Raw genomic sequence first — 16,062 nt, 5'->3', positions numbered from 1 at the left:
GATTCATATTAAAGCTATCTAATAAATATACTCTAGGCTGCTTATCTAAAAACCTTTGCAATGTGCTGATCTGAATGTTGAGCTCTAATTTATTCAAACATTTAATATCTGCCACCCTGGACATTGTGATAAAGTATTGCCAGGAGCCTGCTACTAGCAAGAACAAGCACAAATATCAAGCAGAACTACAATTTGTCCTGTGGCATTTGCCCTTGTGATTGAATAGCCTGCTGTGCAGAGTGTGAGCAGATGTATCCAATAGAGGGTGGCATTTAAGGACCATGCTTCAGCACATCAGACCCTTCAGGAAAGGAAAGGAATGCCAAAATCTAATAACTCAAATTGAGTACATTTCTGATCATTTTTATTAACATATTCAACTTTGTCCCTGGCTACTTCTGATTTATCAATCATCTACTTATTTATTGTCTCACAAATTTGCAAGAGTTAATCAAAATTAATGGAATAGGATTTTTTTTAAAACAATTATATTTGAAGACAGTCAAAGATAATATAGATCATTTAAAAAGAGATGTGTGTTTTTTTTAAAGTCTTCGTTGTGAAGAGAAAGGATAATGTACTTGACATGCCTGAATCAAGAGTTGAACCTCACTAAATAGTTAACCTAAATAAGCAAACAATATTAGTTAAAAAAATATTAGCAATTAAGACTGACAAATACACAAGGGCTTTAGAAGGACTTGGTAGGGAAATTGCAAATGAGTTAGCCATAATCTTTTAAAGCTCCTGACATAAGGACTATTCCTTTTTATTAGAATATAAAATGGCAAATGCAGTATTTTAAGAAAAGTGATGGAAGAAGAGAGGTAGATAAATAGAGAAGGGGGGAATTATAGACACCTGCTGTGAGAAGGTTATTAGAAAGTTTAATTAAAAATGAATGACCGAGCATTTAAAGAAATCTGCTGATTATGGAAAGTCAACATGAATATCTAAAGGTTTCATCATATTTAACAGAACAAATTAAGCTCAAACGAAGTAATTAAAATAGTAGACAGGGAAATATCTATTAATGTCATGTATAGCAATCCAAGTTTCATGAGAGAATTCACTCTGGAATTGAAGGCAAATTATTGACCTTGTTAGGCAATAGTGAAGGGAGGAATGAAACTGGAAGTGGTCAGAATATTGCACAAAGATCTATAGCAAGAACTGAGCTACTTACTATAATTATTGACCTCAAGTACAGAATATGCTCTCTAAATGCACTCTCAAAAAAACTCTTCAGCAAAAGGTTCTTCTCCATTTTGACTCCGTAAAATCTATTAGATTGGCTTAGTTGTCGTTACTTGGGCTTCTTACTTACTGCTCCACGAGTGTTCAAGAAACATTAAGCAGGGTTTTTGAACTGAAATGTCAAAAATTCTTACAACCCCCACAATCCTCTCAACACAGCTGACTGTTTAATGCTCAGAGAACACTGCTGGAAGGCAAAAAAAAAGCAGATGCTAGAAATAAAAACAGTACATGCTGGAAATAATCATCAGGTCACGCTGTATTTTGGGGAAACAGTTAACCCAGATCTGACCAAAAGGAATTGATTTGAAACCAATGTTTCACTCTCCACTGATGCTGCCAGACTTGCAGTGTTTCCAAAGTTTTCTTTCCTGTACAGTTGTAGGTGCTGATATAAAGACAGTATTTTTAATAAAATGCTTTCACATTTAGAACACATTTAGTACATTTTTTGTAATTACCATGCTTCTGAAGTATTTGATACTATTCCAACGTAAAGGCATCACTTGCTTCAAGGAAACGAGATTGCATAAAGATGCATAGATCCTTACACGATATCCTCCTTTCATTGAAAATCATGCTGCATATTTTTGGACATATATGGAATTGCTATTAATGAGTGATGTTTCAGATTAACTCAGTAGTTGAGTTCCTTTGTATTCAAGTGACCATCAATGTATTAATTGCTCTGTACTAGTTTTACCATGTGATACTCCTCCGCTTCAGTATCGCTCTGTGTTAAACTGTTCATACCCAAGCAAATCATACCTTGGTGTGTTCGATGGCATAGTTGGGTCAATGGATATAATTGCATCATCTTGATCCATGAGCATAATCAAGGTGTCCCTGAAGATGGAATAAAGAAAGACAAGGCCTTCATGAACAGACCACATACAGGCTGGCCAACCTGTTGCTTTGATTCCACACATTCAATAGGATCAGTGAACTTCAACAGATTTCACATAAATTAAGAATTTTCAATATATAGGATTATGTGCAGGAACTTAAACTTGGTCACTTTTCAAAGGATGTGTTAAACATGAAAATTTTCATGAAGCACCCTCTCCATGCATAATGACCGTTGGATAGGACTGGTCATTACTGTCTCCACCCCACCCTGACCACACAGGCAAATAAAATCTTGCTTTAGTCAGTGATAAAGGCACCTGGAGGGTAAAATTCTATAACGGTAGCTACACTTCAAAACTACTTAATAAAGTCATAGACATATGCCTCATAGAAACAGGACCTTCAGCCCATCAGCTTCATGCCAACCATGAAGCACCCATCATTCCAACCATCTTACTCTGACCCATTTTGTTTTCCTACATCCTCTCTGACACTTTCGAGTTCTCCCATTCGCCAGGAACAATTAAGAGCAGACAATTAATGTAACACCCAGTGCACTTTTGGGATACAAGAGGAAACCCGAGCCTCTGGAGGGGTTCCCGTGGCCGCATGAAAACTCCATCAGCACAAAACAATTGGGGATGTCCACAGGTTGGGAAAGCTTTGCATAAAAGAAAATTAATTCCTCTCTACTTACAGGATCCCAGTTAACTCAAGACCTAAAGTGTTTCACTGCATCTTATAAGTGTGGAACATGATAATGCTAAATTTTCACTGAGAAATTTTAGTTATGAAGATTAAATTTAATTAATGGCTCCTGTTTAGAATTAAATCATATACTGCTCTCATTACAATAGAATTTCATTTAAGTGAATTAAGAGGTAGTAAAGCAAACATTGCTTTCCCAAAAAAAGAATATAGTTGATTTCTTTTTCTCTAACCTGGTGTACCCAACAGTTGTGCACAGCAGCTCCTTAATGTCACTGGGCCTGCAGTGTCTGCTGAACATCACCTGCAAACAAGGGGTAGAATTATAGTGGGGTTAGTGTCACAGAATAAATGAGAGAGCACAGGACATAAAAAGCATTTTGCACCTCATCATCATTGTACTTATAAAATATCATTGATATAACAAAACATTCCAAGGTGTATCACAAAACTGATACCATACAAAATTTAATATCATATATTGTGTTGGCGCATTAACCACTTAACCAAGTGGTTAAGGCATTGGTCTAGTGATCTAAAGGTCAGTAGTTCGAGCCTCAGCTAAGGCAGTGTGTTGTGTCCTTGAGCAAGGCACTTAACCACACATTGCTCTGCGACGACACTGGTGCCAAGCTATATTAGACCTTGCCCATCTCTTGGACAACATCAGTGGCATGGAGAGGGGAAACTTGCAGCATGGACAACTGCCGGTCTTCCATACAACCCTGCCCAGGCCTGCGACCTGGAAACTAAGGCCATGGTCCCTAAGAACAGAGACATTTATCAGGACCGCTGCATACGCTGTGCCCTTAGCATTGTCAATGATCCCTCCAACAATCACTTTGACCTGCTACCATCAGGTACCAGTATCATAGCATTAGGACAAGGACGGTTAGGATGGGAACCAGCTTCTTCCCCCAGGGCAGTAAGACTACTGAGCTCCCTGCCACCACACTGGTCTCATCACATATGAAGTGTCAGTAGAGTTATACTGTTTATTTTTTGGCTTGTGTTGTAAATGTACCTTAAAATTTGTTTATTTGTTTGTGGTAATATTTGTGTTGTCTGTGTGTTGTGCACCTTGGTCTGGAGGATGTGACTTCATTTGGAGACATACTTGTGCATGGTTAAATGACAATAAACTTGAACTTGTAGTAGTTTAGGTGGATGAAATTTTTCTTCATCTGATACTGGATGCTGGATGAGGAAGCAGACAGTTTATAGGTAATGGAAATTTGAAAGAACGATCGTGGTATAGTAGACACAAGGAAATCTGCAGATGCTGGAAATTCAAACAACACACACAAAATGCAGATTTAACACAGCAAGCCAGGCAGCATCTATAAGAAGAAGCACTGTTGATGTTTCGGGCCGAGACCCTTCGTCAGGACTAACTGAAAGGAAAGATAGTAAGAGATTTGAAAGTAGGAGGGGGAGGGGGAAATGCGAAATGATAGAAGAAGACCGGAGGGGGTGGGGTAAAGAGGAGGGGCATTAACGGAAGTTAGAGAAGTCAATGACTCTGCCTGTTCTCCATCTCCCTCTGGTGCTCCCCCTTTCTTTCTCCCGAGGCCTCCCCTCCCATGATCCTTTCCCTTCTCCAGCTCTGTATCCCTTTTGCCAATCACCTTTCCGGCTCTCATCTTCACCCCACCCCCTCCGGTCTTCTATCATTTCACATTTCCCCCTCCCCCTCCTACTTTCAAATCTCGTACTATCTTTCCTTTCAGTTAGTCCTGACGAAGGGTCTCGGCCTGAAACGTCGACAGTGCTTCTCCCTATAGATGCTGCCTGGCCTGCTGCGTTCCACCAGCATTTTGTGTGTGAGGTGTGGTATAGTAGATATGAATATCATCAATGTTGCATAAGAAGTTGTGGTTTTGAGTAATAATACCAAGGGGCACATGAGGATGAAAAATATCAGCTCCCTCCCAGTCCTGGATGAAGTAAGTTTTCAAACAAAATATGGGCAATGTCGTTTAAAGGTAAATACCACACCCGGTGTGATATCACATGGAAAAAGAGAACAGGTTCATGCTGAGTTGGCAATTTCAGCATCTATGGAAGATTAGGTGCTTTATGGGTCTTGGAATAGGATAATTAAAAATAGCTCACCCACTGGAATCTGTTTGCTATTTAAGTAGATCATGATTGTTCCTTATTTCAGTAAAATTTTCTTAATTTAGTTCATATTCCCAATAATCTTGCCTACCGATAATCTAGGCTTCCAAAGCTCCGAATGCCCAACCATACACAATGTTTAGGAGTAGAGATTTCCAGACTCAACCCCTGCATGCCTTGGTTTTAATTTTATTTTACTTTTTTCTTAGACCATAAGACATAGGAGCAGAATTAGGATTCAACCCATTAAGTCCACTCCTCCATTTCATCATGGCTAATCCTGGGTCCCACTCAACCCCATACACCTGCCCTCTCACCATATCTTTTGATGCCCTGACCGATCAGGAAACAATCAACTTCCGCCTTAAAATACCCACAGACTTGGCCTCCACTGCAGTCTGTGGCAGAGCATTCCACAGATTCACTATTCTCTGGCTAAAAAAAAATCCTCCTTACTTCTGTTCTAAAAGGTCACTCCTCAATGTTGAGGCTGTGCCCTCTGGTTCTGGATACCCCCACCAGAGGAAACATCCTCTCCACATCCACCTTATCTAGTCCTTTGCACACTCAGTAGGTTTCAATGAGATCGCCCCGCATTCTTCTAAATTCCAGTGAGTACAGGCTCAAAGCTGCCAAATGCTCCTCATATGTTAACCTCTTCATTCCCAGAATCATCCTCATGAACCTCCTCTGGACTCTCTCCAATGACAGCACATCCTTTCTGAGATAAGGGGCCCAAATCTGTTGACAACACTCCAAGTGCAGCCTGACTATTGTCTTACAAAGCCACAGCATTATCTCCTTATTTTTATATTCTATTCCCCTTGAAATATGTGCCAACATTGCATTTCCCTTCTTTACCATAGACTTAACTTGTGAATAAACCTTCTGGGAGTCTTGCACAAGGACTCCCAAGTCCCTCTGCACCTCTGATGTTTGAATTTTCTCTCCATTTAGAGAATAGTCTGCACTATTGTTCCTTTTACCAAAATACATTATCATACATTTCCCAGCACTGTACTCCATCTGCCACTTTTTGCCCATTCTTCAAATTTGTTTAAGTCCTGCTATAATCACTTTGCTTCCACAACAGTACTTACCCCTCCACCTATCTTCAAATTATCCACAAACTTTGCCACAAAGCCATCAATTCTATTATCCAAATCATTGACAAACAATATGAAAAGTAGTGGTCCCAATCCTGACCCCTGAGGAACACCACTAGTCACTGACAGCCAACCAGAAAAGACCCCCTTTATTCTCACTCACTGCCTCCTGCCTGTCAGCCAGTCCTCTATCCATGCCAGTATCTTTCCAATAACACCATAGGATGTTATCTTGTTAAGCAGAAAGATCTTAATCTTGGTTTACACAGCAGAGGAATAGATCTCTGCAGATAAATTAGAAAACCCTGTAAGTATTTTAAAGAAGTGCATCAGATCATTCCTCAGGAATTAAGAGTTATGGGAAAAGGCAGGGAGGTGGAACTGAGTCCACAGCCAGATTAGCCATGATTTTATTGAATGGCAGAGCAGGCTCGACAGGCCAGATGACCTACTCCCGTTCCAAGTTCTTATGTTGCTAGGGGGAAGCAAATCTAAGACCATATTATTCCTACTCACTCCATAATTTAACCTGGAGACAAAGAGTAATTATATTTCTTCCTTCTTGTGGTTATCTGTGGAACTAAGCAGTAAAAGCCTCAGAAGGGGTCTTGATATCCATGTTCTCTGCTCTCTGAGAGCAACGACACAAGTAGATAGGGTAGTGTGCCTTCATCGGTCGGGGTATTGAAGAAGTCATGTTGTAGTTGTACAAAACTTTGCTGAGGTCGCATTTGGAATATTGTGTGAATTTCTGGTCACCCCATTACAGGAAGGATGTGGAGGCTTTGGAGAGGGTGCAGAAGAGGTTTAACAGGATGCTGCATAGATTAGAGATGACTAGCTAACTAGAGGTTGAGCAAACTTGAATTGTCTTATCTGAAATGATACCTGATAGTTTATAAAATTGGAATGTGATTGAGAGGGTGGATGGCCAGAATCTGTTGCTCAGCATATTAATGTTAAAGACAGGTATTTAAGGTGAGAGGGTGAAAGTAAATGTGTGGACGTAGCTATTTTACACAGAGTGGTAAGTGCCTGGAATGTGCTGCCCAGTTTGGTGGTTGAATCAGGCATTCTAGTGGTATTTAGACAAACACATGAATATACAGGGAATGGAAGTATTACAGACCTTGTGCAGGCAGATAGGGTTAATTTAATTTGGTATCATGGTCAGCATGAACTTCACGGGCCAAATGGCCTGCTTTTGTGCTGTATTGCTCTTTATGTAGGAAAGCTTGCATGTCTGGCTTGGCCTCCAGTGATTTCCCAACACTCTAAACTCAGCAGATGAGGATAGTTGTAGAAACTCCACAACAGATGATTGCAATTGGCTAACTCTGCACACAGATGATTAATCCTGACACTCTGTTTCAGTTAATTCCATTTAATATTGGTCAGTAAAGCAAACGTTAATCTTCACTGTAGGAGCAAATCTCCTAAATAAAAACTGACCTAGTCAGTTAACAGCCAAGTCATTGGCTTCATCAGGTGGTGCACAAAGTAGATGCAGTTATTGAGATAGCTCCCTGGAATCACATTGACCAGAATCTTCACTGAACCAACCACAAGTACCATGGGTATGGGATCGGGTCAGGCATTGGAGACCCCCCAAAGTCTTTCCGACAACTAAAAGTGTGTGGTGGAACATGCTCTACTTAGCTGGATGAGAGCTCCAAAAACTCAGGAATCTTGACACAACAGAACATGGACCAGTCCAGCACAGTGTGGCCCTTCTGCCCATGTTGTTGTGCTGAGCTATATAAGCCTACTCCACTCACAATGTAACCTTTCCCTCCTACACAGCCATAACCCTCCATTTCTCTTACATCATATCCAAGTGTCGCTTTAATGTCCCTGTTGTAGCAGCCTCCATCACCACCTTGGGTGGAGTATAGCAAGCACTGCTGGGTGTGGTGGTAAGAGCATTGAGAATCAAGTATTTCTCAAGATAGGCCCAGCATGAACAACCCTGAGTAATTGTCCCTTCCACACGGCAGCTGCAGTGTGTGCCATCTTCAAAACGTCACGCGACATTCACTCACTTAGGCTAGTTCAACAGCACCTCTCAAACTCATGACCTTTATCATTAGGAAGGGCAAGGATTGCATGTGCAATTGGAACAAATCTACCTGCAGGTTTCCTGACTTGCAATTATATCACTGGTATTTTATAGCCACAAGATCAAAACCCTGGACACTTACATCCACAGAACCAAAGGATCAGCAGAAGGATGGCAATGTTCAAGGTGCCAGCTCACTACCATGTTCAAGGGCAAAATATGTGCTCTTGCCAGCAATACCCAGATCTCCTAGAAATGGGTAAACTAAAGCAAAAATACAGCCATCTGCACCTTGTGCTTGTGATTCGCAATAAGACTCATCAACAAAGCAAGATGTTAAACTGCTGTAGGCGAAACACACTATAAACATAAGCATGACTGAGAGATCTATATAGAGACTGAGTGCAGCTCTTCCCTCATTATTAGATGGCTCACCTTTGAACCTTCCATTGGGGATCACCGAACACTTTGTGGCTAAAATTTTTAACTCCTTCCATAGCATTAATAACAGGACAGAAAGTAATCATTCATCCCAATATGGACCTCTCTCCACCCTGCCGCACTTTAAATAGTCCATGGCTACAGTAGCTTTGTATATCTTTTTATTTACCCACAATGGCAAATTTCATATTCTGAACACTGAGATAAAAAGATTCCCCTGACTTCTACTTGCATATGTGGCCACTTTATAGTCATGGCTTTTACTCTGAGTTCCCTACAAGAGGGTACAACTTTTCCCAATACCAACCCTATTAAACTCCCTCAGATTATTTTAAAGACCTACCACTCTGTCTCATTCAGAGTCCAGAGAATTCCATTTTGCAAATATATTAATTTTATAACATGCAGACAAGAACTGAGTGCAGGTAAGCGTGGGCCAATCAATGCTGTACACCAGGTAAAAATCTTCTCTGATTTGTATCTTAGTGCTTTGCTTGCGGATTTTAAAGCTCATTAATTTGTTTTAATGATGAACCTATATCCCAGAATTCCTTTGACACCCCCCCCCCCCCCCCACCACCTCATGTAGATTCCTGTTTTCCCAGTGTGTAGGCTATTCCTTGTACAAAATGTACCTAATATTTACATACCCAATCTGAAAGTTTTCATATATCATTTGTATTTTGTCAGAGCTCCTCCGCATTGTTGTTGGTTCTCAGTTTGATGTCATTTGATTTTGATATTGATTTCAAATTCTTGTGTTTAACACAGCTACGTGAATCGTGTTCCCATCGCAGATTCTTGTGGAAAGCTAGTTTCTTTCATTGCTGTCTCTAATCCTGATTTTGTACCTTTTAATGAGTTTCCCATCCACGTCGCTGTTGCCCACTGACTCCACGTCTGGCCTTTAATATGATATTACGCAACATCTTATTAAATCAATTTGAAGGAATTAAATATTTATATTAATTCTTTAAAGAAATCAATACATGGTCAAGCATAAACCTTTTAAAGCCTATTAAAGATATGATTAAAGTGAAAAGATCAATCAAGATTCCGTTGTCTTCACCATTAAGTCTCCTAACCAAGTCTTACCCTGAATGTTCTGTTTTCTTTCTTAAGTAAAAGAGTATATATATATATATATATATATTATCCCTTTCCGTATTTTAATGTAGAATTTAATACAAAAACAGAAAATGAAGCGCTCAACAGGTCAGGGCAGCACCTGTGGAAAGAGAAAGAGTTAACGTTTCAGGTTGAAGACCCTTCAGAGGATTCTATTTCCATGGGTGCTATCTGACCTGTTGAGTGTTCCCGGTAATTTCTTTTTTGTTTTTGTGTCAGGTTTCCAGCATTTGCATATTTTCAATTTTCATTTACCGGAAATTAGTTCATCATAAGTCTCAAATTTTTTGACTAAATTGATACCAAGCCAGTCTTACACTGAGTGGCTCCTGACGGTTATGAGTTAAATTAATGTTTTTAGCCCTGGTTTAGGAGACCCCGTTCGATTCTTTGGCCTTGCCAACTAAAACATTGGCAAAAGGAGTAATGCTACAATTAGTTCTATGCCTCCTTGCATCTTTCTATTGGCTGCTGTTTGATCGCATTCCAGAAATGACATTGGATGAAGGTGGGACCATTCTCAATTATATTCTGCTGCAAGGTTAGAGATGTTACAAGTTTTGCCTGTCTGCAGTTTTCAAAGTACATCCGCTCAGGCAAACAACTAGAGGACAACTCTTCATGGAACCCTGCCTCTAGGTGACTTATATGCTAATATGACTCATGACTCAGAATCAATCATAGAATCATACAGCTCAAAAAGCTAAATGTTTCATCATTCTAGTTCTAGAAGACCAACAGAATAAGTATTCATGAGGCCCTGTAAATTTTTTTCCAAGTGTTCTATATCTACCCAATTTACTTACACCCCATTTTTGGCGAATCCAAATTTACTGTTTTAAAAAAATCTCTTCATCTGCCATATTGGTTCTTGAGGCAAGTATCTTAAGTTTATGTCTTGTCTTCATAGACCCTCCTACTAGTGGAATCCGTTTGCCCCTATTTTTTGAATTCTTCATATACTTTTAAACATATCTGTGGAACTTCTGATCATATATCTCTGCTTCATGGAGAAAATTCCAGTTTCTGTGTTTTTTCCCCCCACCACTAGAGTTCCTTTTCTCAGGTGCCATTCCAATAAATTTCCTCTGAATCTACTGGAACATACTTCCTAAGTTATATAGGCAGGGAATGAACATAACTAGTCGAGGTTTGTAAAGGTTTAGCAAATGCTTCTTGCTTTTATACTCAGATTCCTTATGCTTTCATGAATTAGAGTCATATAACGCCGAAATAGGCTCTTCAGCCCATTGAGTTTCCACAGACCATTAAGCATTAATTGCATTTTATTCTCTCCATTTTTTTCCCTCAAGTCCACCCAATATCTAGCACTCACATGTACTCCGAAAGCAATTTACAGTATTTTGGCCAATTTATGTTCCAGTCTGTATGTCATTAGGTTGTGGGAGGAAACCAGAGAACCTCAGGAAAACCCATGGGGCCACACAGAGAACAAACAACCCACATGCAGAGAGTACCAGAGGTCAGGATTGAACATGTGTTGCTGACACTGAGAGGAGGTGGCTTTACTAGCTACCCCGCTGTGCTGTCCTTTAGTTATCTGGATAAAGCTCACATCTCTCCGAATCCCTTAGAAATTGTTCCATTTAGTTTCCACCACCTCCCTTCCAAAATAGAGCCTCAGGACTCACACCACCAGGTTTAGGAACAGTTATTACCCCTCAGCCATCAGGCTTTTGAACCGAAGGGGATAACTGCACTTGCCCCATCATTGACATTTTCCCACAACCTATAGACTCACTTTTAAGGACTCTTTATCTCAGGTTCTCAATATTTATTGTTTGTTTGTTTGTTTATTTATTTATTATTTCTTTCATTTTGTACTTGCATAGTTTGTTGCCTTTTGCCCACTAGTTGAATGCCCAAGTTGGTGGGGTCTTTCATTGACTCGTTTTTTCTTCTATTATGGACTTATTGTCCCCAATTGTTCACCAGTCTATCAGCTTTCTGTTGCTTAACTGATTTGCTACCCACTCGGCTACTGCTCTCTTAGTTCTCTGATTCACTCTTACCCCTACTTAATGGGACTGCAAGTAGAACCACTGCCTGACCAGAGACCCTGACCACAGATAGTGTCTATGGAATTTGTGCATTCTTTCTAACGGCTCCAATTAGATCCCACTTTCCAAAGACGTGCAGGTTGGTGATAAATCTGGGGTTGTTGATGAGAATGTGGGGATTAATGTAAGATTAATGTAATTGGTAGCTGCTGGTCAGTATGGACTCGAGGGGCTAGAGTGGATCTGTTTTCTGCCATATGTCTCTATAACTGTACATTCCATAGATGCACTCTTCATGTCCATCACTTTCAAAGTTTCTTCTTAAATAGAAAATTGATATAGAAAAGTCTAGAACATATTGTATATGTGTTTAATCTGTGCCTTAAATATTTTCTCCACAAGAATCTTTTATCAATCATTTACACCTCTGAGAATTTACTTCTATTTCAGTAGCACCAAATACATTTTCAATTCAACATCATTTATCTCTTACCGTTACCTTTAATTGGCCTTTGACTTTTCTGTAACTGCTATGAACCTAAATTATATTTTGATCACTATTTCCCAAATAGTGAAATGTATGTTCCACATTCTCCAGCACTGCCTCCTTTCTTGCTTGATTGATAATATTTTGATTAAGAAAGTTGTCCTGTATTTCAGCAATTTCACTCACTTGTTGTCTTATATCAGAATTTCCCATTACTGTTGTTGGCATAATATAGAAACATAGAAAACCGACAGCACAATACAGGCCCTTTGGCCCACAATGCTGTGCCGAACATGTCCTTACCTTAGAAATTACCTGGGGTTACCCAGAGCCCTCTATTTTTCTGAGCTCCATGTACCTATCCAAGAGTCTCTTAAAAGGCCCTATCGTATCCGCCTCCACCACCATTGCTGGCAGCCTATTCCACGCATTCACCACTCTCTGCATAAAAAACTTACCCCTGACATCTCCTCTGTACCTACTTCCAAGCACCTTAAAACTGTTCCCTCTCGTGCTAGCCATTTCAGCCCTGGAAAAAAGCCTCTGACTATCCACACGATCAATGCCTCTCATCATCTTGTACACCTCTATCAGGTCACCTCTCATCCTCCGTCGCTCCAAGGAGAAAAGGCCGAGTTCATTCAACCTATTCTCATAAGGCATGCTCCCCAATCCAGACAATATCCTTGTAAATCTCCTCTGCACTCTCTCTATAGTATCCACATCCTTCCTGTAGTGAAGCGACCAGAACTGAGCACAGTACTCCAAGTGGTGTCTGACCAGGGTCCTATATTGCTGCAACATTACCTCTCAACTTTTAAACTCAATCCCATGATTGATGAAGGCCAATGCACCGTATGCTTTCTTAACCACAGAGTCAACCTGCGCAGCAGCTTTGAGTGTCCTATGGGCTCAGACCCCAAGATCTCTCTGACCCTCCACACTGCAAAAAGTCTTACCATTAATACTATATTCTGCCATCATATTTGACCTACCAAAATGAACCGCCTCACACTTATCTGGGTTGAACTCTATCTGTCACTTCTCAGCCCAGGTTTGCATTCTATCAATGTCCCGCTGTAACCTCTGACAGCCCTCCACACTATCCCCGACACCTCCAACCTTAGTGTCATCAGCAAATTTACTAACCCATCCCTTCACTCCCTCATCCAGGTCATTTATAAAAATCACAAAGAGTAGGGGTCCCAGAACAGATCCCTGAGACACACCACTGGTCACCGACCTCCATGCAGAATATGACCTGTCTATAACCACTCTTTGCCTTCTGTGGGCAAGCCAATTCTGGATCCACAAAGTAATGTCCCCTTGGATCCCATGCCTCCTTACTTTCTCAATAAGCCTGGCATGGGATAACTTATCAAATGCCTTGCTGAAATCCATATACACTACATCTACAGCTCTACCTTCATCAATGTCCTCAAAAAATTCAATCAGGCTTGTAAGGCATGACCTGCCTTTGACAAAGCCATGCTGACTATTCCTAATCATATTATACCTCTCCGAATGTTCATAAATCCTGCCTCTCAGGATCTTCTCCATCAATTTACCAACCACTGGTCTATAATTTACTGGGCTATCTCTACTTCCTAAATAACTTGACTTATTCCTTTATTTTCATCCCATGATCAGTAATAATCACTTAGTTAAATACAACTCTTCCTCTGGTCCATAACTCCATTCAAACCGCTGGTGCCTTCAGCCCTTTCCAAGACCTGTAAGAGTGTCTGTGATTACACTACTAAAAGCAAATTCCCACTCATACCTTCATTACATTTTATGGTTTTGTTATTCTCATTTTATCTTAACCCCCAGTTAGAACTAGTATCTGCATCCTCATTTACTAATGCATATGAGTTCAAATCAACCTGCATCTACTCTGCAGTTTTCCCTCACTTGGAATATTCTTCATTCTAATGGGGCTTTTTGCTACCTTCTGACAACCTCTTCTCTGAATCTCAGCCCTATCTGGCTGCAGTTCACTTTCCAAGAAGTGAATCTACCCGAGAGCAACTCTCAATGTTCCAGGAACGTGGAGCGCTCACCAATATTGCAGTTCCCTGATTCGATGCTCTCCCACATAACCAACCAGCATGTGATGCTGGGAACAATCCAGAGACGGCCAACTCTGAAATCCTGCTCTGAACCTTCCTCCTAGTTACAGAAATTCCAGCTGCAGGACCACTTTTGGTTTATTTTAGACTTTTGGCTGATTCCTGTCACTTGCACCTGTTGGGGACACAGTTTACCCTTGCACCAGAAGCAGCACACCACACAAGATTCATGTCAGTAACTGCAGAAACAGCTGTCAGTCCCTTGACTTTTAAATCGAAGGAAACATTTTGAGTTTCTGTACCACAGAATGCTCAAGTCTACATGGCCCATCACTAACCAAATCACAGCTGCCCAAACTAAAAGCTAATTTTTTCATACACACACAGAGAATCCCTCACTATCTGCTTCTTTCTACCTTGCTGAGGGCCATCTGCTTTGATCTTAAACTGTGACTATGTTGTTTCTAGCACTTAGAAGATGACCCCCCCTTGCAGCATGGGGTCCCCAGGACTGGAACTTAGACAGTCAGAGACGGAAATATCCAAGACACACAAAACATCTTTGAGTTCTCAGGACTGCCCACATAGTAGTCCTCAACCAAGTAAACATATTCCTGTCTGTTTACTTAAAATTATACTTTATCTTTTATTATTAAATTTTACAACTTATTGTCAAAAGTGGGTATAATTTGTGTGATAACATCATGCACAATTTGCAGATTCACTAAACAAAACAGTTCAATTATTGTACACAATATTTGCAATGTGAATCATGTCTTAACAAAACTAGGGATTCATGTCTCGGTGCAAATTAGTTCTTGATATAAACCACCTAACTGTGAATCTAACAAAAATATGGATCATGTTCTAACATAAAATCACCCCTCAGTATGAAATCACTCCTCAACGAATCTCAAATGCAAATCACAAGTAAATGAACTGTGCCTCAGTATCAATTATCACTCTCAAAAGAGGGCAGGAAAAGATAACAAGCTACAGAATGAAGATATTACCTTCCGTGAAACATTGTCTTTCTCCAAGTAGATAATCTTTGGTACATAGGCAGAGGAGGAAGCTGATCCCATTTCCTGTTGACTGGGGTTAATAATGTAATGTGTACCACACAGGAGGCAGAAATGGGACAGGGACTGCGATTCTCAGCTATCAGAGCTCCTCCTGTGACCTAGGAAACTCAAGCAGGTGCGACTGAAATGCAGAAGGCTGAAAAGCTGGGATCGGAAGATGTTTGTCCACTACTAACCAATCTGTCTCCAGCGGGGTGTTGTTGCCTTGGCAAACCAGGTGATTCCAACTGATTACATAAACAGTCATTAACCATATCTTGAAATTCCTATCACCAGGGGTTCAGTTAATTACTTGCCTCATTAAGACACAACCAAATTAAGAAATGTCATCCAAAAGACGCCGATTTAAATTAGAAGGGAATTAAGAGGATATTTTGGGCAGTTTCTCACTCATTATTTGACTGAAGTGATTTGTTCTATTCTTATCTAAATTGGTTGACTTTATGAAGAACAGGTAATGGAGCTGGATTTCTGAAGCCAAAGGGTTTAATGACAAAGTACGGACTGAGCCTCCGATAGGATCTTTTCTTGATGATTTTATTCTGCCTCTGTCCGATGTTTAAATTAGTGATTCGTTCTGTGTTAGTTTATCCTTGAATGTCCATTCAGTACCTGTGAGCTTGTGTGTACACGTTACTCAACTGTGGGACATTTCACATTTCTGTTTCCTCACACTTGCCATCCACCCATGTGAGTAATTTTTGCTGCAAGAAAACCAACAAAGATGA

At 40.3% G+C, this 16,062-nt stretch overlaps 1 protein-coding gene across 2 annotated transcripts in view; it reads right to left on the bottom strand.

The window, feature by feature from the left end:
- The window catches only part of LOC140716806 (high affinity cGMP-specific 3',5'-cyclic phosphodiesterase 9A-like), a 116,038-nt gene extending 100,553 nt beyond the window's left edge, over positions 1-15,485 (bottom strand). Inside the window, exons 1-3 of one of the 2 annotated variants that reach the window (XM_073029717.1) lie at positions 15,263-15,485; positions 3,048-3,118; positions 2,026-2,103 (exon numbers count right to left, since the gene is read on the bottom strand). In XM_073029717.1, the coding sequence (XP_072885818.1) occupies positions 2,026-2,103; positions 3,048-3,118; positions 15,263-15,334 (221 nt within the window). In that variant the 5' untranslated portion in view covers positions 15,335-15,485. Of the gene's footprint in view, positions 1-2,025; positions 2,104-3,047; positions 3,119-14,240; positions 14,340-15,262 lie in introns of those variants that run through there. The other variant, XM_073029718.1, reaches the window with a different exon arrangement.
- Positions 15,486-16,062: the final 577 nt, after the last annotated feature.

This window comes from Hemitrygon akajei, chromosome 26, assembly GCF_048418815.1.
Source record: "Hemitrygon akajei chromosome 26, sHemAka1.3, whole genome shotgun sequence".
Taxonomy (NCBI): Eukaryota; Metazoa; Chordata; class Chondrichthyes; order Myliobatiformes; family Dasyatidae; genus Hemitrygon; species Hemitrygon akajei.
The sequence above is the reverse complement of the archived record's forward strand: the minus strand, read 5'-3'. Positions and strand labels throughout refer to the sequence as shown.